Source organism: Hydra viridissima, unplaced genomic scaffold (assembly GCF_058129835.1).
Source record: "Hydra viridissima isolate aposymbiotic clone 2 unplaced genomic scaffold, HvirCarnegie_v1 scaffold_14, whole genome shotgun sequence".
Classification (NCBI taxonomy): domain Eukaryota; kingdom Metazoa; phylum Cnidaria; class Hydrozoa; order Anthoathecata; family Hydridae; genus Hydra; species Hydra viridissima.
In genome coordinates, this window is record NW_028324313.1 from 6,057,242 (window position 1) to 6,078,475 (window position 21,234).

The 21,234-nt window shown below is 31.6% G+C and overlaps 3 protein-coding genes and 1 long non-coding RNA gene across 6 annotated transcripts; 1 reads left to right on the forward strand and 3 right to left on the reverse strand.

The window, feature by feature from the left end:
• Window positions 1–41: 41 nt before the first annotated feature.
• Window positions 42–2,409, forward strand: LOC149879052 (uncharacterized). The gene is made up of 3 exons (XR_016446969.1): window positions 42–165; window positions 634–795; window positions 1,167–2,409. It is a non-coding gene; the product is annotated as an uncharacterized LOC149879052 (long non-coding RNA).
• Window positions 2,410–4,623: 2,214 nt separating this feature from the next.
• Window positions 4,624–6,415, reverse strand: LOC149879053 (uncharacterized). The gene has a single exon (XM_090071348.1). The coding sequence runs from the start codon at window positions 6,212–6,214 to the stop codon at window positions 4,751–4,753; it is 1,464 nt and encodes a 487-aa protein (XP_089927474.1). The 5' UTR covers window positions 6,215–6,415; the 3' UTR covers window positions 4,624–4,750.
• A 2,280-nt stretch (window positions 6,416–8,695) lies between these two features.
• Window positions 8,696–15,057, reverse strand: LOC145181746 (uncharacterized). 3 transcript variants are annotated; one of them, XR_016446817.1, is made up of 10 exons: window positions 14,896–15,057; window positions 14,707–14,814; window positions 14,428–14,625; window positions 12,462–12,567; window positions 12,246–12,298; window positions 11,957–12,067; window positions 11,748–11,799; window positions 11,358–11,558; window positions 9,977–10,051; window positions 8,696–9,107 (listed from the first exon to the last, which is right to left on the reverse strand). XR_016446817.1 is itself a non-coding variant. In XM_090071349.1 (9 exons), exons 1-9 carry the CDS (start codon window positions 15,040–15,042, stop codon window positions 8,958–8,960), a joined length of 1,149 nt encoding a protein of 382 aa, XP_089927475.1. In that variant the 5' UTR covers window positions 15,043–15,057; the 3' UTR covers window positions 8,696–8,957. The 3 variants fall into 3 exon arrangements, 1 of the variants encoding a protein (XP_089927475.1); XR_016446816.1 differs by lacking the exon at window positions 11,748–11,799 and having other exon boundaries at window positions 9,977–11,243; XM_090071349.1 differs by lacking the exon at window positions 11,748–11,799.
• Window positions 15,058–15,461: 404 nt separating this feature from the next.
• Window positions 15,462–21,178, reverse strand: LOC145181098 (tRNA wybutosine-synthesizing protein 3 homolog). Its single transcript, XM_090071351.1, has 8 exons — window positions 20,918–21,178; window positions 20,653–20,721; window positions 20,416–20,514; window positions 20,205–20,276; window positions 17,940–18,008; window positions 16,406–16,470; window positions 16,056–16,125; window positions 15,462–15,864 (listed from the first exon to the last, which is right to left on the reverse strand). The coding sequence occupies exons 1-7, from the start codon at window positions 21,083–21,085 to the stop codon at window positions 16,092–16,094; spliced, it is 576 nt and encodes a 191-aa protein (XP_089927477.1). The 5' UTR covers window positions 21,086–21,178; the 3' UTR covers window positions 15,462–15,864; window positions 16,056–16,091.
• Between the last annotated feature and the right edge of the window lie 56 nt (window positions 21,179–21,234).

Consider the following 21,234-nt stretch of genomic DNA (forward strand, 5'->3'; position numbering starts at 1 on the left):
CAAAAATAGCAAACAGTCAATTTTTCTCGTACAATCAGCTTTAAGGTCACTTTTAAACAAAAAAATGTTTATTATTAAAAAGAAACTTATCAACAAGATATCGTTGGTTTAAAGCAAAAAAACTAACTACCAATTTTGCATTTTGAAGAAAACAACGTTTAACATGTAAGTAACTCGAAAAAAAAAAAAGGAATTTATATAGTACATAATGAAAACTACTTGTCATTAGACTGCGTCTAGCACAATTATAAGCACTTACGAGTTTTTTATATTGTAGAACACGTCCACAAATAATTACTTAGTGACGTTTAACTCAATCTTAATAGAAACTGTATTTAGAAACTTTTACCACTAAACCATCAATATCTAGTTAATGTTTTAAACAGTAATAAGAGTCTATTTTATACTATTTGAATTTTTTAAACAATAAAGTATTGATTATGTTATATTTTATATTTTATTTTGTGGTTTTTTTTAAACACATTTAAAAAAAACCACAAAATAAAATATAAAATATAACATAATCAATATATATGAAGTTTACCGAAGCGCACAATGTTAAAAGTCGAACAACAGCGTCGAGGTTTGAGTTCTTAATAAAAACAAAAATATAACAGTCTTTTCTGCTTTTAGAAAGTTTTAGGGGGAAGAGACAAGCTAAACTTGGATGGTAATCTAGAAAGGAATGTAGCCATTAAGATACTTTGGCTATGTCCTGCTCTTGAGAATATCCTGGTTTGCGTGCGGAGAGTAGTAGACTTCTTGGTAGTCATGTCAGGAGTTATAGGCTTCTGGGTAAGATCTTTGGTTGAAACAATACTAACTTTTTGATTTTGAAATTTGATATGCGTGAAGTGGGAGGGGGGGGAGGGGGAGGGGTGGTATTGTTTCTATTAGTTGAACTTTCTAAACCTCCTTTTAGCCTAACTTGACGTCTATAAAAAATTTTGCAATCTTGTTCTGTGTAAAGTTTAGGTAGTACTGTGCCTGTTATGAATGAGCATTGGAAATTCATCATCCTTAGATGTAGTGTTTCATAAATGGCAGTACACGGTAGTCCTCATACTAAGGATAAGGCCATTTGCAGTGCTACTTCCCATTTTCCTAAACTTAATGTTTTTAGAGCCAGAGTAATAATTCCGTTCAGACGTTCTATTTTCCTTTAGGTTATGGGTAATATGGAGTTACTTTGGTTTTGATGATACCGATACTCTCTAGGAACTGTTGGAGTTTTACGTTTTCGAACTGGATCTTACAATCTGTGTGAATATGTGTTGTGAACCAAAAAGGAGAAGAGGCTGAGAAGGTAATGTATAATAGTAACTGCCGGAAATACAAATGGGTGTAATAACTACCACGAGGAATTATTATAGTGACTTCCAGAGCCCAACAAAGTCCATTGATAAGCGTTCTCACGGCCTCGTTGCCTGGATGAAACGATCTTGAAGCATTAATGAAGCATTTTTTTACATGTTGTTCCAAAAGTTACAGATTTGTTTTGCATATAGCTTCTAAACTAAACACTTTTTCTGTGTTTTATTTTCGGATACTTGAAGATAAAATCAAAAAATCTTAAAATGGATTATTCTACAAAAACGTGCTGCAAAAGTGTTAATGTACAAACGAAATAAAATTCAATTATTACAACATAATGTGAATTTCGAGAACAATTTCCGAGACAAAATCCTCTTTTAATACCAACAACTCGGGGATTGGTCGCTTTACTTGAAGAAGCAAGGACAACGTCCAATAACTTACGAGCAGGAGGACCATGGGGACGGCGTTCTTTAGAAAATATACAGCGTGTAGCCAAAAGTGTGCAAAAAGATCCAGAAACATCAAAAAGAAAAAGAGTGCAACAATTAAGGCTTTCAAGATCATCGCTGCACCGAATTTTGCGGTTAGAACTACACTTATTCCTGTGTAGATAGAGTTAACTCAAGAATTTAAATTACATAGCCAATCTAAATTTTCTGGATTACAAACATGTGGTACTAACTCTACATAATAAAACCCAAATTTTTGCTTCAAAACTGTTCAAACGAGCTCAATCTGAGTTGAATAAATAAACAAAATTGTGGGTTCTTAGAAATTGAAAATCCAATGCAAACACCAACTTTTCCTAAGCCCATCATCTCCAAAAACGGTGATTTTATTCAGCTCGCCTGGTCATCAGATTTAACAGCTCTGGACTTTTTTCTGTTGGGGTTATCTGAAGACTAAAGTACACATTCACAGGGTAGCAACTTTAAATCAATTAGAGCAAAACATCGTCGAAATTGCAAACTTACCACAGGATTTGCTGGTTCTGTTGTGAAGAATATGACAAAAAGAGCTCAAATTTATCAGCGTTCAAGTGGGGCCCATTTATTAGACATAGTATTCAAAACTTAATACAAAAAAAACTATAAGAATTCAATTTTCATTTATTGCTAACTTATTGTATATTAGTAAGTTCAATAAAAAATTATAAAGAAAACGAATCAGAAAGTGACTTTAAGGACTGTTTCTTTGGTTCTTTCATGGTTCCATTTTCGACATTATGACTTAAAAGTTCGATAAGTTTTTTTGAAGTTACTAAGTTACACCAATTATTGAATTGTCAAGGTGACCCTATGTGTTTTCCAGTTTGTTGGCCTTAACAAATTCATCTATAATTCGCTGATAAGTTTGTACGGCATTTGTTCAACGAAAGGGTAATTGTATGAACTCATGAAATTTACATTAGCTTTTAATGTAGTGAGTTTGCAATCTTGATGATACGTCAATTTGAGATCAACCGTGATGAAAACGTTATGTGCTTTTATTATAAGTAACAAGATGTAGATTCGGGGTGTTAGGTATGAATCGTATTAATCGTAAAAGACGATTCTTGTTTCCTGTTGATACTACAAAACATTGAATACTCTACGGATACGGCTCATCTGAATTGTATCTTATTTTAGCATACGGCTTTTCTCGACGGTTATAAAGACAACACTCTTGGCAGTGCTTCGGGAGGTTGCTATGACAGGTTTATAAATTTTATTAACATAAACTCCGGGTATTAAGGTGCATGTGGAATTTTCCACAAGAAATTTGCTAAATTCTCGTGGAACCTTCCTATCTAACTAATTCATCTTTCAGTGTGGTATCAGGGCTGCAAGCGCATGCACACAAAAGTTATAGTGATTTTTGTGTTTTTTTACTAATTTTGTAACTTTTGTAATTATAATACTTTTTCAATTTTGAAAAGCAATAGCATTTGCAACAAGTAAACTCGAATAGAAGAAATTGTTGTATGATTCACTCCAACCAGTCACATTTTATGGTTCTCAATATTTCACGTTTTTGGGGATTTGTAAGTCATTTTGTGAGAAAAAAACTTGTAGTTGGCACAATGATTGCGGGGCTAGTTGGCAACATGTGCCAACTTACAACTTTTCGCATTGACCGTAAATTCACTAAAGTTATATAACACTGCAGATCTACAGACATGCGAAATTATAAAAGAAAAGTAGACTGGCCTGTAAATTCTAAAAATGTTACAAGAAAATGCTGTTGATGCTATTTTTATAGAAGGAAAGTCTATTCGATCGATTTAACGGCAATAAAAGTTTTGGTCAAAAAATATTGTTGGATAAAAATTATCAAGACTTTTCATAAAAAAGATGCACTCGAAGTAAATGCTTAATGTTGCGAAACTTGTCTTTTTTTATATGTGTCAACTTACCCTGAGAGTATAGGCACATGTTTTTTTCTTTTTTGGAGGCCCTCTTTGGGCCACCAATTATTCTTTTTTTAATAATCTTTGACACTTGAACATGCTTGCCAAACTCATATTCATTTGAACAGCAGCTTAATATCCTCAAAAAAGTTCACCCAGAAATGCGCAGAGCTCAAAAACTAAAACTGTAGCCAACTAGCACCGGTCTCCCCTACATTTAATACTTTTTGTTGCGAGGCAAAGTTTTAAAGCATGCGATCGTTAAATTCGGAACGATGAAAAATTCAAAAAAAATAAAATAAAGTAATTAAATTCATGCAAAAACTTTAATATTTATTTTAACCTAAGGAACTTGAAGATTATAAAAATACTTTTTATTTTAATATTTTTCATTATTTCGAATAAATAAGCGAACATTTACGCTAATCGACGACATCAACTTCTGCACAGTGTCTTTGGCAATTTTTTTCCCTACTAATGTCCACTCTCTAATCAAATCTTTAGCTTTACTTAGTGTTTTACCACTCTTACGCAAATATCCTTTGTCAATTCCCCAAAATTTGATAATGGGACGGAACTGTGGGCAGTTTGGTGGCACTATTGTAAAAAATGACCAAAAACTACTTTGAGCTGACCCAAGAAAACCGCTTTGACAGGGTGAAACTACAATGTTTCCTGACTCCAAAAATGTAAAATTTGAAATCTAACTATTTCGTCTGAGAAAATAATTTCGATTTTTAGTTTTTAGTACTTTGCACAATAGGGCGAAATGACAGCTTTTCAAATTTTGCATTTTTACAGCATTCAAAAACTCTTCAAAATAAGCATTTATTACTCCAAAACATAACTGTCTAAAATTCACTTGAATAATAGTTTATTCTGACACAACTGATATAGTTTTTCATTAACAAGATGGAAATAATAAACACTTTCTTAAATGATTCTTTTAGTTATTCTAAGCCAAAACACAAAAACAACCTCTTGATTCTAAACACATAAAGAGCAAATGGTACATAAAATAAATTCTTCTCAATATTTGATTCTTCACAAATGCTTGCTGTTGTAGTCCACAACACATGAAAGAAGCCTCTTTGCATACTCAGGATGATTGCGGTCTCTTTTGTATCTCTGCCAATGTGAGCTGAAATTATGATGCATTGATTCTGTTGCCTGCTCACTAAAGATCCCCAAGGGAGCCCTTTTGATCTCAATGAATTGCTTCACATGGAAGAAAACAGCATGAACTTTTGGAGTCACACTGATGTTCATGATTGCCAAATATGAGTCTCTGAAGCGATCAATTTTTTCAGAAAAGTCATCCTCCAGAACCATACCAAAACATGCTGTCACCGCAGACTTAAACTTTCGAAGGGCATCAATGATTCCAAAGACTTGAAAAGCAGACTCAGTCTCTGCAATTCTTTGAAGGAGGTCAAGATTGCTGAGAAGCTTGTGACAGGCATTCCCTGCAAACTGCCCACCATGGTATGGTTCTTGTTGAATGTGGAGAGCTGAGGGCCACTTGACAACATTGGGCCAAACATCTGTCATGGCTTTGTACATGTGATTGACCACACCAAGGAGAAGATGGAGTTCCATTGGTGGTATGAGCTCCAAGATGAGTTTGTTTTCAGAACCAGATAGCAAAGGCTCATGCACTACATTGCCAAGAGATCTTGCCTTTTTGATATCACCACCAGACTTAGCAAACTCTTGATAACAGGCAACAAGTGAGCCTAGTGTCCTCAAAGATCCTGATTGAGAAAGATGCTTTGATTCTGTGTTGCACCAAGAGCAAGGGTGAGTACTTGCATGGCTCTGAAGGCCACAAAGGATGTTGGCAAGTTTCATGTCGCATGAGACAACAAAGTTGACTTTGCCTAACTTGATTAAAGACAAGATCTGCCTCACATTTTCAAAGTTTTCTGGTAGTCCTTCTGATAAAGCCACAAGCATTTGACGCTTTACACTACTGTCTTTGGCAGTCCTCTGAGTTAAAAGTTTTTTCCGTGGTGGTGACCTTGAATCACAGTGAGAATCCAACTCCATGATGCCAAGAGAAACTTTCAGAAATCCTCCACCTCCATCAATTCCCAACTTGACAATATGATTCTGGAAAGCTCTTCGAGAAAGCAGGACTTCATTCAAAAGCTCGGCAAGATCCTTGCAATGCACAACCACAAAGTCAGTGGAGTTACTCTCTGATAAAACTTGGATGCTGGTTTGAGTAAAAAACTCAGACAACTGTTTGCCAATGGCTTCAAACTTAGCTAGAAAACTAGTCTCCACAATCTTGGTGTCACTGACTCTGTTGATGGTTGATGCCAATTTCTTCATGCCAAGGTTGGACAGTCCTGTGTTTAGCTGAACTTGTACAAGATCTTCAGTTTTGATGCTGGGTTCAGGAAAAAGAGCTCTTGGACTTGAGCTTCCTAAAAATGAAATTATATTAACACTTTTTGTAATTTTAAGTTTTAAAATTAAAGGTATTCCCTCTGAACCTGCCATCTTTATATGTATATATAAAAGTATCACCTGTTTTAACTCTAAGTGGTGGGCCGCCTTTAGGATGCGATATTTTGGCAGTACCACCAGGTGTGGAAGGTTTAGTAGAGATGACTTGAGTAGCTATTTGCTCTGCAGCGAGTGGATCAGCTGTAGCTAGCTGCTTGAGATTCTCTCTAAAAGTGAATGGAGTGCACTGATGTGGCAGACCTCTTCCAACTAGACTCAAACAATCACCACATCTTTGAGGGGTACAATCTTCCACAGGTTTAGAATAGTCCACTGGGCTCTTCTCATTCAACTTCAAATGTCCAACTTGACAAATAAGACAGTTGCAACCTTGATCTCTTGTTGGTGGTCTAACTTTATAGATGAGAAAGGAAACAAAGGTGGCAGGTTAACATCTTTTCCTTCATCTTTTCTCCGAAGAATTGTTCGACATGAGTCACAAATACCTCTTGGCACTCTGGTATCAGTCAAATCAAGACTTGTATGGTAATACTTGAGGATCTTTTCAACAAGGAACTGTGTCAACTCTCGAGAGCACTTCTTCAGACACAAGACACAGACAGATTTCCGACAATCTTCATGATTTTTTGAAAAATTTGGCATTTTGAAATTTTTCTCACACAACTGATAAGTGAAACACTTTAAATAAACATGTTCACTGCCAATTCCCGGAATTTTTAGCTTGTTTACAATTTTGATGCAAAACTTAAAACAAACATGTTCACTGCCTATTCCCGGAATTTTTAGCTTATTTACAATTTTGATGCAACAAAATGTTTATAATATAGTTCAACCATGAAATTGTAGGTAAAATTTTATCTTCTGAGTTAAAATAAATACAAATTATACTTGCTATATAGACTGTTATGTTTTAGAATAATAAATGCTAATTTTGGAGAGTTTTTGAATGGTGTAAAAATGCAAAATTTGAAAAGCTGTCATTTTGCCCTATTGTGCAAAGTGCTAAAAACTAAAAATCAAAATTATTTTCTTGGACGAAATAGTTAGATTTCAAATTTTACATTTTTGGAGTCAGGAAACATTGTAGTTTCACCCTGTCAAAGCGGTTTTCTCGGGTCAGCTCAAAGTAGTTTTTGGTCATTTTTTACAACAGTGGTGGATTTAAGCTTTTTGGTATGAACATGATGTCTCTCGAAATGTACCACTCTACGGTCTTCTTAGAATAATGGCAAAAAGCAAGATCAGGCCAGAACCAACAGGGAACAACCTAAATTCGATAAAATGGCAAAAGTCTAGCTTGCAAGCATTCCTTGATGTAGACATCCGAGTTTAAAGTTGACGATGTGACGAAAGCTCGAGATCTAAAACCGCAGCTGCATATTGCTTGCCACAAGAGAAGTTTCTCACCAAATTTATCCAATGATTTATACTTGAACTTGTTGCTGACACGTCCACGAACAAATGAAGTGTAAAATTTTGGACCTGGGAGCTGTTTGAAATCACATTTGATGTACGTTTCGTCATCCATAATTATGCAGCCATTAAATTTTGTAAGCACTTCGTCATAAAGTTTTCGAGCTGGAGTGTTAGCAGTCAGTGACTGCTTCTCTGATCGGTTTGGAAATTTAACGGCTCAATAAGACTTCAAATTGTAACATTTCTTAACTTTTCTGACGAAATACTCTGAAACTTTATACCTTCTGACTCGTTCTCTGTTCGATAAGCCGGGATTTTGCGTGAGTGATTGTCGAATACTAATTGCTGCTTTCTTATCCTTAAAGCCACTCTTTCTTCCAGATCCTTTTGCTCGTTCGACAGATAGAGAGCTCTTGTGTCCTCTAGAGCCTATGTTTTATTTTTGTTTATGGTGTCATCTTCTTTAAATTCGAGGAGTCAATGTCGAATAAGTGAGTAAATACCAGCAATAATGGCATCATTATTAAATCTTAATGTGCAGTAAGAGATTCAGTTATAGATTTTCTCATAAACTGTTTAAGCTTGCCCACAAAGTTTTCAAATGATTGATCTTCTTAAACTTGCCCATAATGTTTTCAAATTATTGATCTTCTTCAAATGAATAATTCGTCTTCTTGCTATTTAAGCGTTGTTTAGGCGAATGAAGTTTGTGGCGCATTGTGATGGGCGTTTTTGAAACTTGTGGTCGAGTCTTTTTATTCCTTCGTTGTATGAAGTTGTATCCTGGATTATAAAAACTGTTACCCCACGAAAACTATTAAAAATTGAGGTTTACAGTCTTCTTGCATATTGTATATTGACTTTATCTAGATAAATTGTGTTAGCATTTTTTTTCCAGTAATCTTCTTCATTTGGTTTGTCACAGTAATTTTATGTGGTATATTTTGGCATCCATAAAAGAAAAGATATTTTATAAAAAAGGAACTTATTAGCGGAAGATATCTTGTGAACTATTTATTGGTTTAACCAATAGAAATGAAATAAAAGATATTTTTTAAGTAAAAGTCAAATAAAACTATAAGTCAAATAAAAAATAACTTTTAATAAAAAAATATAGTTCAAAATAAAAATTTCGTTCTACATCACTATGTGATCACGTGTGATCCTATGAACGTTCATCTGTTACTAGCAAACATGGTGATGTAAATACATCTTTTTAAAAACTATAAAATAAAATTGAACAGCGCTAAATATTTTCAGGTTAGAATGTTCTTTCATGAATTTTAGCTTTCTTGATACGCATTTTGGTAGGTAGCTAATAAGTTAGTGGTTAACGGTAACACAAAGAACCTACGTTTTACTAGGAATCTAGGATCTGATTCTTTATTCCCAGTCGTTTAATAACATAACTCGGTAAACAAAAAACAGGATCTATTTCTTCTATATTTTGTCGATCAAAACCAAGTAGTGAGAGACCAGCAATACCAAATAACGTATGAAAAGGGTCTGGCTAAAGATAAACAAGTAAAAAAAGATTAACACAAAATTAAAAACAATACTGTAAGAGACAACACCAAGCACCAGCAACTTAGGATCTTTAACCCTTTCACCACCGGCGAGCGGATTTTATTGAAACCAATATATATTAAAGACATTTTTTAGGCAGATATTTTTTAGAACCCAGATATCAGTCGCCGTTACATTTACCCAATCAGCCATATTCTCTCGACATCCGATAGAGCTTTGACCTTGATATCGATTCTTTTCGTCCACAATTTTATTTATCAATGCTAAATCAAGATTTAATACTGATAAGTAAAATTCTGGACGAAACGAATCGGTATCAAGGTAACAAGTATTCAATGTAATCGAGAGGTTCCCAGTCATTAGCACCAATATTCAGAACCGTAAGTCGACATATCATCAGCATAAAAATTATCAATACCGGTATTCCTCCTCATTCTTCACAATAAAATATCAAATTTTTGAATTTTTTGAAAAAAATATGGACAACTTCAATTCACTATAGATTCTTATTCACAGACTTTTAATGTAAAAAAACTAACTATGCAGCAAATTACATTCTTAACCCTTTAAAATGAAATCAAACATGATTACTTTAATCCGGTTTTATTAATAAAAAAAAATCCGACCAAACTGCTGTCTATTGAAGATGCCGGCGGTGAAAGGGTTAATAGGTCTCCTTGAACATATCTTAAACATTTTAAGAATGTTAACTTAAAATTCGTTCTTGAGCAATCCACTAATTTGTACTTTACAGCGGTACTCATCAGACACCATTTAAACTTAAATGTAAATTCACTGCGTTTTAGTGAAACATAAAGTAAGATAAAGTAATCTAATGTATGTTACACTTACCATATCACCTGGACGATCAGATATACCACCAGTTTCGTCATCTTGAGATGCTAGGATGAACCTTGATAAGCGTTCCTATTATATAAATGTCAATTTACATCTATCTTTTAAATATTTATTTTTTTATATCTACACACCCCTCTTTTTCTGATCCTATCCTTTATCCTATACCTTTTTGCTTCAAGAAAATATGTTTGGCGAGTGGCAACTGAGTGCATTTTGAAGCACACACATCGGAGGAATCACAATTTCTTTAAATGTGGCAAGTCTTTAGCAGATTTCCCACTTTTCAGTAATTACCCGTTCACTACTTCTTAGAATCGTTCAATAGGCCGCAGCTCTGGACAGTTCGCAGGGTTGGCTTCTAGAGGAACCATAGTGACGTTGTTTTATTGGAACCAGTTAATCGTCAAACGTGCATAGTGTCAGCTAATCAAATCTGGCCAAAGTAATGGTTGGGTAACGATGATTCTTGGATGCTTCCTGATGAACGGCAGCAAGCATTTTTGAAGGCACTGTTTAATGCCAACGTCATCATTGATTGGCGTTACCGTCTGACAAAGAATTTGCTTTTCTTACCACATGAACAAATCGCCCGGCAAACAAGGGACTTTTTCCCGAAATATGCCAGGCGTTTATACTTGTAACATCAAGGGTTAGGCAACTTTTCAAGTTCTTGAAATGTCTTTCGTACAGTAATTTAGCGTGCCTTCTGGCTTTTCCAATATCTGTGTCCCAAAAGTTTGGGGCGTTTTGAGCCTCGCAGGACTTAAGATTGTGTGTGTTCTTATATCACACAACTGTTGCAGAGGACAAGTCTACTAGTTGACCAACATCTCTGACTGAAAGTCTAGGATTCCGTTTGAATGCACTATTTTATGTAGTAGTTTTTTCATTTTGGAACTTTAAAATTATTCCTCTGACTGTTGTCTACGGAAGATTTAACTTTTTGTTGATAGAAAGTAAAAATAAGTTCGTGTGTTCTAAATATTTGTTAATAATAGAATTTCTTGTCGCAACTTGATTCGATGAAGTTTTGCAATTGTCAATAAAATAAAATCAAGTGAAGTGATAAAATTATAATTTCTGCGTCACCTGCGCGGAGAAAAAAACATCTTTCATTGTTGTTTTTTAATGAGGCAGTTCTTTTAATGAGACAGTTCTTATAATGTGACTTTGAACTCCCAGAAGATATAGGGCATAGAATCAGAAGAGTTCTTTGATGGTGGGTTTCATAAAATCTGCTTTTTGTTTAGGAGAGGTGTGTCTATGTTTAGTAAAATATAAATATATTTATCTCTTTTTTTTTTTGTAAAAAAAAAACACTTTCGAATGTAATTGATAATAAATCAAAAGCAAATCACACTACTAGTGGCTGTACCTGATTGACCCAATGAACTTTTCCAAGTATCTTCAGTGATGCCAAAACCCACCATGAGTAGCATACATCTGGTAGTTTCTCAGGACGTCCATTCAATCCACCAGATTCTAACTGTCTTTCACACAGCCACCAACCAAGTAGGTCAGAATCAATATAATGCAACTTATTCGTTATAGACAGAGCTCCAACACAACAATATATCTAAAGTCATAAAAAGAAATAAAAATTCTTAATAAAAACAACTTAATTCTCATAATGAAAATTTACTACATCAAGAACAAAACATCCAATTTAAAAAAATTTAGTTTAAATGCTGTCATTACATTCAACAAAAAAACCGTCATTTAGATAATATAGTCATCTCATCAGTTTGAAAATTAATTAATTTACTAGTTTTAATGTTGAAGAGTGACCAAAAGCTTCAGATTTCATCTTAATCCATCTAGGTAAATTGAATCTGTAACTATTAAATTCAAATTGGTTTGAATGATTCCACTTAATCAAATTTTGATCAATTGTAACTATGAGATTTTTAACTACTTTGTTAAAGACAAGTAACACTAAACAGACAAAAACACATTCTATTGTTTAAACCTAACCTGCCCAGCATGTGATTCTGACCCAGGCTTACATCCAAACCCTCCATCAAAATTCATGCAGTTAACAACAAACTCCACAGCTTTACTAACATTTATTACGTCTAATTTTCCCTGAATTTTAAATACAAAATTAATTTCTCTGAGAATTGAATTTCCAATGAAGAAATGTGAAAACTTTAATGGAAAGAATATAGCAAAAAAAAAAAAAAAAAAACTACCAGCTAAAAAATTAGAAAATATTTAAAGGAAAATTTAAAAAAAACAAAAAACTGCTGAAAAAAAATCTTACTATAAGCTTAAGTGCTGCCAGAGCACAAAATGAGAATCGACTATCAACTTCTCCTGCAAACAAAATATTCAATATGCAGTTTATCATCATAAGAAGTGTCTGCCAAAGATAGATCATAAGGCTGTTTAGCAACACTCATCTTTTGTATAAAAGTTATGAACCATTTTGGTTTATAAAATGCTGAAATCTTAAACTTATGTTTATCTAATTAATTACCCCATTTGTCTCCATAAAAAGAACCATCTGGCTGCTGCAAGCCACTTATAAAAGCAGCCACTTCTTCAACGTTTATTCTACTGATCTCATCATACAAAACCAAAATCTTATTAAAAAGAAAAAAAAATAATCAAAAGAAAAAGATTTTTAAAAATTTAATAAAAAGAAGTATAACTTTTTCAGTATAACAAAAAATTACAAAAAACAACAGTAGTAAATATTGTATTTGATAACAGTAGACAGTAAAGAGTAGAAAATATTCATTTTCTGTTAAACAAAAAAACTTAAAATCAGAAGAGGAAAAAAAGGTAGAGACAACTTTATTTAGAGATTTATTTGAGTAAGTCATGTAAATATGTGTATGCATAAGTATTGTTTTGTTTGTTTCGTGTAATAAGAAAAACAAACAAAACAGTATTTTTTGCTTTTAAAAAAGTTAGTATTGGCCCTCCTTTTGCCTCATGCACTGACTGCAGTCTATTGGGCATTGACATCACAAGGTTTTTTGTTGTGTCTGGGGTAATTTCTACCCATGCTGACTTTTTGCTATCTTTATAGATTTCTTGCTAAAAATATTTTAACATTTTGCTCAGGCTCCTTTCACAAATGTCAAATTGGGTTTAAGTCTGGTGACTGTGAATAGGAATGTAGTTTCATTTTATAGGACCCATTTCTTTAATGATAATATGTAATCGAGATGAAACAATCAAATAAGAAGGATAACCCTTATTTCATTTCATTGTATCATATTTGCAAAGTAGAGAGGGAAGGTTCTTCATCAAGAAGCTCTTGATGAAGCTATTCTTGATTTCTTATCTTCAAGCCTGGCTACTCTTTCATAATTTGTTTCCAAGGCTCTTGTTGAAACTGCTCTTGATCTCATTTCCTTCAAGTCTAGCTTCTCTGTCATCATTTGTTTCCATTGAATACTTTTTGCTCTTGACAACTTTTCACTCTCAAATTGTTTTTGCTCTGGATGATTTTTGCTTTCAACAACTTTTTGCTTTTAAAGACTTTCTGTTTTCAAAGACTTTTAGCTCTCAAATACTTTCCCTCTCGAAGACTTTTCACTCTCAAGATTTTTCACTCTTAAAGACTTTTCGCTCTCAATGACTTTTCGCTCTCAAAACCTTTTCGAGGTTTAAAAAGTAAGTCTTGACACTTTAAAGGCTAAACACTAAATGAAAGTCTTTTTTCAAAAACTTCAAAAGAATTTTTGTGGGAACTATTTTTTAAATGTTGAAAATTAAAATATTAGCAATATTTGTTAATGATGGAATTCCCGGTGCAATGTGCCGGGTTTTCCAGCTTTTAGATATAAGACTTTGCTATAGTAATCAAAAATGCATTTATAGCTAAGTGGTCATATTTTTGGGAACTAAACCACACTGGGAATCTAGCTTTTTCACAACAAACACATCAATAAATCACAATCTCTTCAAACAAAAACCTGCTTTACAAATTTTCTTGTTCATTTATACCATATACTTTTCCAAAAACATCCCTCAGAATTTATCATAAAAAACATTCACAATTTTTTGGTTTTCAATGGTAAGACCTATTAAAATTATTGGCTTAGTTATCACTTCCTGGCCAGGGGTAAGAAGGTTCAGAGGGGGCTGGAACTTGGTTCCAACCATAACCACCTTGAACATAAAGCTCGGGGTGGTCCAAACCTGGCCTAAAATTTTTCCTGGGAAAAATTAGACCTGTGTGCGAAATTGGTGAGGATAGGATCAAAGCTGTGAACTTGCATATTTGCACATACACACATACATAATTTCATCTTTAAATATAAGATCTTTAGCGCACATACACACATACATAATTTCATCTTTAATTGTATATATATATGTATATATTCCGATTGCAATTAAAGAACCAGTTGAAAGAAATGAAATTTTATGATAAGTTTGACAATATTGATCAAACTTGTCATCTAACCTGTACAACAAGACAATTATACCTGTATAGCACTAAGGGTGTATAAGAGATGTGGATCATGATTTTTACTAGCACTGTAACCACCATTTGGATGCTTACATGTCCCTATGAAAAGTAAAACTTCTTCTTTATTCATTAAACTCAGTTTCTTTATTAAAGCCATTGCACTTAAACCCCAGTAGACTCCACTCATGCGAAGATATTCAGTCATTATATAAGTCTAAAAATTATAAAGGGAAAAGTAATAAAACATTTCCAGAAATAAAAGAGCACAAACAAATTATTTTAAATGAATTCTCACATAATCATCTTTTTTTTCTTCATAAGCTTTGATGAACATTGCATGTTTCTCAAGAAGGAGAACTTTAGGTGCATTTTCTGGAATTTCGGTATCTTTTATAAGAGTGCCCTAAAACCCAAATTGCAAGGTTGTCTCTACTTATTAAAGTAATCGCAACAATAAAATTTCTTAAATAATCATTTAACTTACCATGTTTACAACCTTGATATCATAATAGCTTTTATTAAAACTTACTAAAAAAACAAAAAATACAATATAAAATAAAAAATATAAAAGATATAAAAGATAAAAGGGTTGAGCAGATTGAACCCTTAAGAAGTCACCAAATATTTTCATAATTTAATAAGACCTTTAACTACAGGTTTATAGATTTTTTATTCTATTATTTATTCTATTATTCATTATAAAAGTTTATCAATTAAATTGTTTTAAATGTTAAGCAAAATGTTGTCAAAAATAAAGAAATACATAGTGGTAAAAAATCCATCAGAACTTAAGCATCATTCCCAGAATTCATGATTTTAATTTACTAGTAGCTTATTTCTTACTCCCATATATACAACCATCACATTTTTAAAGCACTAGATTAGATAGTGATTAAATAATAATTCTTGAGTCCTTAAAAAACCTAATTTTCTGATAGATAATCAAAAAATATCCATGAGATATTAAGCTGGATTCAAAAAAATTCCATACTTTAAAACTAGATTCAAGAAAACTCCTTACTTTAAAGGGATAAAGTATAACAACAAACATTTTTAATGCTAAAAAAAACTTGATATAGCAAACCATAAAAAATTAAGGATGGTCTAAGAATAATAATAAATAGACTCACAAACCACTCTAAAACACTTATCTAAAATAAAAAAACAGCTTTCTATTTTTTTTTTTCAATAAATTGTAAAAACATAAAAATAATATCAGTAAACTACAAATAAAAACTACAGCTGTAGAAGATCAGCAAACTCAACTTCATTGCTGCAACAAAAACAAGGGAAGAAAAAAAAACTGAAACATTTTATAACTAGAAGATTACAACAGCTCTGCCCAATTCATAATTCAGTTCAAAGAATATTTTATATTATATAATGTAGCAATAATTCCATTTCAAAATGTACTTTTCCTTGTAGGAACCATGGATTGTTTCTAATAAACGTGCTAATGAGAGATAATTGATAAAATGTATCTGAACAACAAATACACAATGAACAATTTTAAACTTAAAAGCATTTCAGTGTAATTCCAAACCAAATCAAATAACTATCAAAATTTAATTTAAAAATTTTTGTAAAAAATTAAATTTCAAACAAAGTATTTATACAAGCTCTAAATCAACAAATTTTTTTTACCATAGGATGAATTTATATTTTTTGTTTACAATAAAATTAACCAAATTGTTCTTTCAACTTCTCAAAAAACCTTAAATTAAAAATAAATACATATAAATACATTAGTAGAATATTATAAAGCTACCATTAAATACAAAAATGTAATGAACCTTCAACAGAAATTAATTCAAATTAACTAATGAAAAAAGTTTTGGAAGTAGATTTTATCACATTCAAGAGCATTGACTTATTTTAGTCTGTAAAGAAAGCATGGTGTAAATATAAAAGTATACATTAAGTTCAAAAATCACAGAACTAGTGAAGGAACTTAATTACAGAATTGATAATTTTTTGACAAAACAATAACATACTTTTTAATTCGAAGGAAGTTCTCCTCCATTTTTAAATTTGCAGCAAGCACAAGTTGATGAATGTACTAAATGCAAAAAATAAGTTTTTTTTTTTTTTTTTTTCAAAACCTCTTTGTTCCAAACAAAACTTTTTTCCAACAGAAGATTCCAATACTCAGCATTAAACACTTTTAATAGTTACAAATTTTAGAAAACTTTTTTGTACAATAAAAATAATTGTTTGAGGAGTATACATTTTAAGTTGCTTTGACATTTTAAAATGCTTTGACATTTTGTATTTAAATTAAATATTATAAAAACCAACTTCTGAAATTTAAGTCAAAATGTCAAACTGCAAAAAGAAAAGAAAAAAATATATAAATAATAAATTCAAAACTAAATTTTTACTAGGACAATATTTAGTGTTGGCCCTTGAGAATTGAAGTACGTAAAAATAAAGTAAAAATTTTGAATTTATAAAATGGTTTAAAAAAAAAATGTATATATAGTAATAAAAAAACAAGTAATAAAAATATGTATACTGTTAAAGAAGAACTCGTCAATAAATATAATAATTATTTCATTCTACATGAATATAATAACATATTTATCTTACATAAAGCATAATAACGACATTTAACACATCACTTTTGGAAATCATTATTTAACTAGAATCACTCTTTCTCTTGTTCTTTCTCTTAAGTCAAATTATGTTGCAAAGTGATTCTTGAAGTAAAGAAAAAACTGATACTGAAGATAATGGGATTGTTGAGAAAGTAGATCATTTGTTCCTAGCAAAGTTGTTTTCGTTCTTAGCCATGATGTGAACATATTAAATATCAACTGCTATTCGATACAACAGGCTAGTGAAAAAAATCAAGCAGCAAGAGCTAATTGTCTTCAAATTAGAAGCTCAGGAGTAATGGACACACTAATTGGCTCTAGCTGAATGTCCACTGGACCTGAGGTTGTAATTTTTAAGAGGTTTGGAGATAAGTGGCAATAAGTTAATCAAAATGTTTTTGTTGTTGTTGTTGCAGTAACACTGTAAATGTGTTACCAGCAAAATAGTTTTCAGGCTAAAGTTTTTTTTACTGCAATCAATCACTTTAGCTGTCAAAACAAACATTTTATTTTCATAAATCATTTTATTTTCATATCATTTTATTTTGACAGCCAAAGTGATTGATTGCTGTTTTAAAACTATTGACTGAAGAGAATCCAATTACTTTATTTGGCAGAGCATTGTGCAATGCTTTGCCAAATAAAATTTATGCACATAAATTTGGTGTTCTATTAAAGAAGAAACTTTTTTATGCTTTTGCCTTGTTCTTTCCTTCTAGTTTTTAAAACGGTTACCTCTCAATTGATTGCTAATAATTAGAAAACAATTGCTCTGTCTAGTTTGTCAATCTTATGGCCTTTAGTTAGATTTCCTCTTTGTCTCCTCCTTTCCACAAGTGCAATATATTATTATTACATAGTAATTACAATTATGCAAATAAAACTTTAACAAAAATACTATTATAAAAAAAATATTATGAAGAAAACTTACTTCATTAGAGACTTTGATTTTATTATTAAATACAAGAGGAACTTCTAATCCATGAGTTTGGCGCACGGCCTGGACAAAAAAACAATATTTTTATCAAAACAAAATAAACTGTTACATATTTTGATGATGCACATACATGTATGATGTATGTATGTATGTATGTATGTATGTATGTATGTATGTATGTATGTATGTATGTATGTATGTATGTATGTATGTATGTATGTATGTATGTATGTATGTATGTATGTATGTATGTATGTATGTATGTATGTATGTACAGTCAGAGAAATAAGTATCCGAACAAAACATTTTATTGTGAAAAACAAACTTTGTCAGGTTTTTTTCAGAAAAACATATGTTTTTGATAAATACTTTTATAATTATTCTAAAAGCAAATTTAATTACGATTTTATGTTGCAAAAAATTAATCAAAGGTAATTAACCTGCGTTGCTAAAATTTAACGGTTCCCGAAGGAGTGTTAAAACTTCAATGAAAAATAATTATCCGAACATGTTGTTTTGTAAACGAAGTTTTGAAATTGATTATTAAAAAAAGTTTTTAAACCAATGGTTTTAGAAATATTGTTGTTTTACAACGAGTAATTTTTAATAATTGACTGATATTTTTTTAAATTCATTTGATTTACCATTGATATCATCAAATATGGGAGTTAAAATCAAGGAATGGTCCCAAGCTCAGCGCAATTTGGTTATTGACTTGTTCAAGCAAGGTAAATCGTTTAGGTCGATAAATAAAGCGACTGGAATGGCATTAGGAACCATCAGCGATCTGGTTAAAAAGTATAATATGTTTGGATATGTGCAAAATCAGCCCAGATTCGGAGCAAAGCGTAAAACAACATCAAGAATATATCGACAAATTGTCAAGATGGTGCAAAAAAACCATTTTTTATCAGCACCAAAAGTGTCGAGCCTCCTTGAGAAAGATTTTGGGTTAAAAGTGAGCTCATGTACTATTCGAAATGGATTGAAAGAAAGTGGATTCAAAGCAAGAGTTCCACGCAAGAAACCATCCCTTTCAAAAATCCATCGAAAATGAAGACTTGCATTTGCTAAAAAATATGTAAATATGCCGGTATCATTCTCTGGAGGAAAGTTTTGTGGACGGACGAGTCAAAATTTAATCTTGTGAAGTCCGATGGAGCTCAAAAAGTATGGAGAAAAAAAGGGGAAGCATTCACACTCAGTTGTATTCGAGACACAGTAAAATTTAGTGGAGGCAATGTTATGGTATGGGGATTGATGGCTTGGAACGGAACAGGAAAACTGGAGTTTATTGATGGAATTATGGACTCTGAGGTTTATGTTAAAATTCTCAATAAAAATCTTCTGGCTTCAACTAAAAAACTGCGATTAGGAAAGCATTTTATCTTCCAACAAGACAATGACCCTAAACATACGTCAAAGAAAGCAAAAGAGTTTTTCATCCAAAAGCAAATTGAGTTACTTGAATGGCCTGCGCAAAGTCCAGATCTCAATCCAATTGAACATCTCTGGGCAATTCTGGATAAAAAATGTGGCACACGATGTCTAAAAAGAAAAGAAGATTTAAAAATCATGCTCCAAAAAGCTTGGGCTGATATCGACTCAGATATGACAAATAAATTAGTTGAATCGATGCCATGTCGACTTGGAGAAGTCATAAAAGCTAAAGGCGGTCCAACTCGATATTAAAAAGTCAAAAAAATAATTACTCGGAGAAACGTTAATCTTTAAGCCTTAATCTTTAAAATTTTGTTCGGATACTTATTTAATGCTAAAAAATTGCATAGTTTAAATGTATCTTAATTTTTTATCAATTAAATATTATTATTGATATTTTTTTTTTGCATATTGAATTCGTAATAAAATTTTCTTTCAGAATAATCATTTCTTTTATTTCTATAAAGTTTTTTTTTTTCGGAAAAAACCTGACAAAGTTTATTTTCCATAAAAAAATCTTTTGTTCGGATACTTATTTCTCTCACTGTATGTATGTATGTATGTATGTATGTATGTATGTATGTATGTATGTATGTATGTATGTATGTATGTATGTATGTATGTATGTATAAATTACACAATTATTAACATAAGGAAAATATATATGCTGATACTTAATTATTAATTATGTAAATTAGATTACTTTAACAGTGTTTCATAAAACAAAAATGAGTAAATAAACTGTATTTTAAAATTATATCAAGAACATTTATTTCTTCACTTACACTTGTCAAAAACACAAGTTTTTATCATATTTACCAGCATGATTTTCTTTTTCTTGCCAATAACAAGCCCAGAATTTCTGTAACCACATTCTAATGCTATAGCTAACTAAAATTTAATACCCTATATTAATATATTAAATAAGTTAAAACCAATAGAATATTCTGATTAACAAAAATGTACAAAATAATTTCAGAATTATTTTTTTTTTTATTCAACAGTGGAACTGATTCTTTTTAAACAATACCATATGTTGAGCATTCTCCAGATTTCTACATTGCAAGTGGAGGATGAATGCTTCAAACTTCAACACAGCATAATCTTCTGTTTCATTAACTGCATTAATCTAATTTTATAGTTTTAAAAATAACTTTTAAAAATTATTTTACATCATCCCTCGCCAAAAAAAAAAAAAATTAGCTTAAACTTTTGTAAAGAGTGGCAACTTAAATTTAACACTTAAAAAATCATTGAATCTACATACCACATCGTCAGCTTCTATTTTTGCATGTGAAGTGACAAGCCATTTACATCCTTTCTTCTTATTTTCAGACTGAGTTAAGAAATTCCTTTATAAGCACTTGAATGAAATGGAGAAGTTAACACTATTCTACCTTGAGTTTTTTAACTATCAAGTATATAATACATTAAAAACAGTAACAGTAGTATTAATAACAGCAATATTACTATGTTACTGTAAAGAAATTTTTACATTGCTAGACTAATAAAAATTTATCTCTTTTACTTACCTGTGTAAAAACAATAGTACGACCTGAACATGAACTTGTTGTAAAAAAATCAGAAAGAGAGTTAATATAGATGATAAGGTCTTCAACTGCTTCATCAAAACTTCCTTTTTTACTCTGATCAATTCCACTGAGGCTCTCTTTTTTTTGTTTGTCAAATACATCAGTCATGGTTTAAGTCAGCAAATGTGGTGCAATTATTTATTGTGCTACTGTAAGAAAAAGTTCAAACAGACCTTTTTTAATTCATAGAGATACTTGTTGAGCCTACAGAATAGTTTTTAAAATAGTTTATTATTACTTAAGAGCCAAATCACTTA

What these genes read in the sequence shown, in the direction of transcription:
- LOC145181746 (XM_090071349.1), bottom strand. Translation starts at nt 15,042, where the DNA reads ATGAAAATATTTGGTGACTTCTTAAGGGTTCAATCTGCTCAACCCTTT. An exon ending in ATATCAAGGTTGTAAACATG is followed by an intron (nt 14,815 to 14,895) that starts GTAAGTTAAATG and finishes TTTGGGTTTTAG; the next exon opens with GGCACTCTTATAAAAGATAC. An exon ending in TTTTTATGGAGACAAATGGG is followed by an intron (nt 12,299 to 12,461) that starts GTAATTAATTAG and finishes TTTTGTTTGCAG; the next exon opens with GAGAAGTTGATAGTCGATTC.
- LOC145181098 (XM_090071351.1), bottom strand. Translation starts at nt 21,085, where the DNA reads ATGACTGATGTATTTGACAAACAAAAAAAAGAGAGCCTCAGTGGAATT. An exon ending in GTACTATTGTTTTTACACAG is followed by an intron (nt 20,722 to 20,917) that starts GTAAGTAAAAGA and finishes TTCTTAACTCAG; the next exon opens with TCTGAAAATAAGAAGAAAGG. An exon ending in AACTTCCTTCGAATTAAAAA is followed by an intron (nt 16,126 to 16,405) that starts GTATGTTATTGT and finishes TTTTAATTTAAG; the next exon opens with GTTTTTTGAGAAGTTGAAAG.
- LOC149879053 (XM_090071348.1), bottom strand. Translation starts at nt 6,214, where the DNA reads ATGGCAGGTTCAGAGGGAATACCTTTAATTTTAAAACTTAAAATTACA.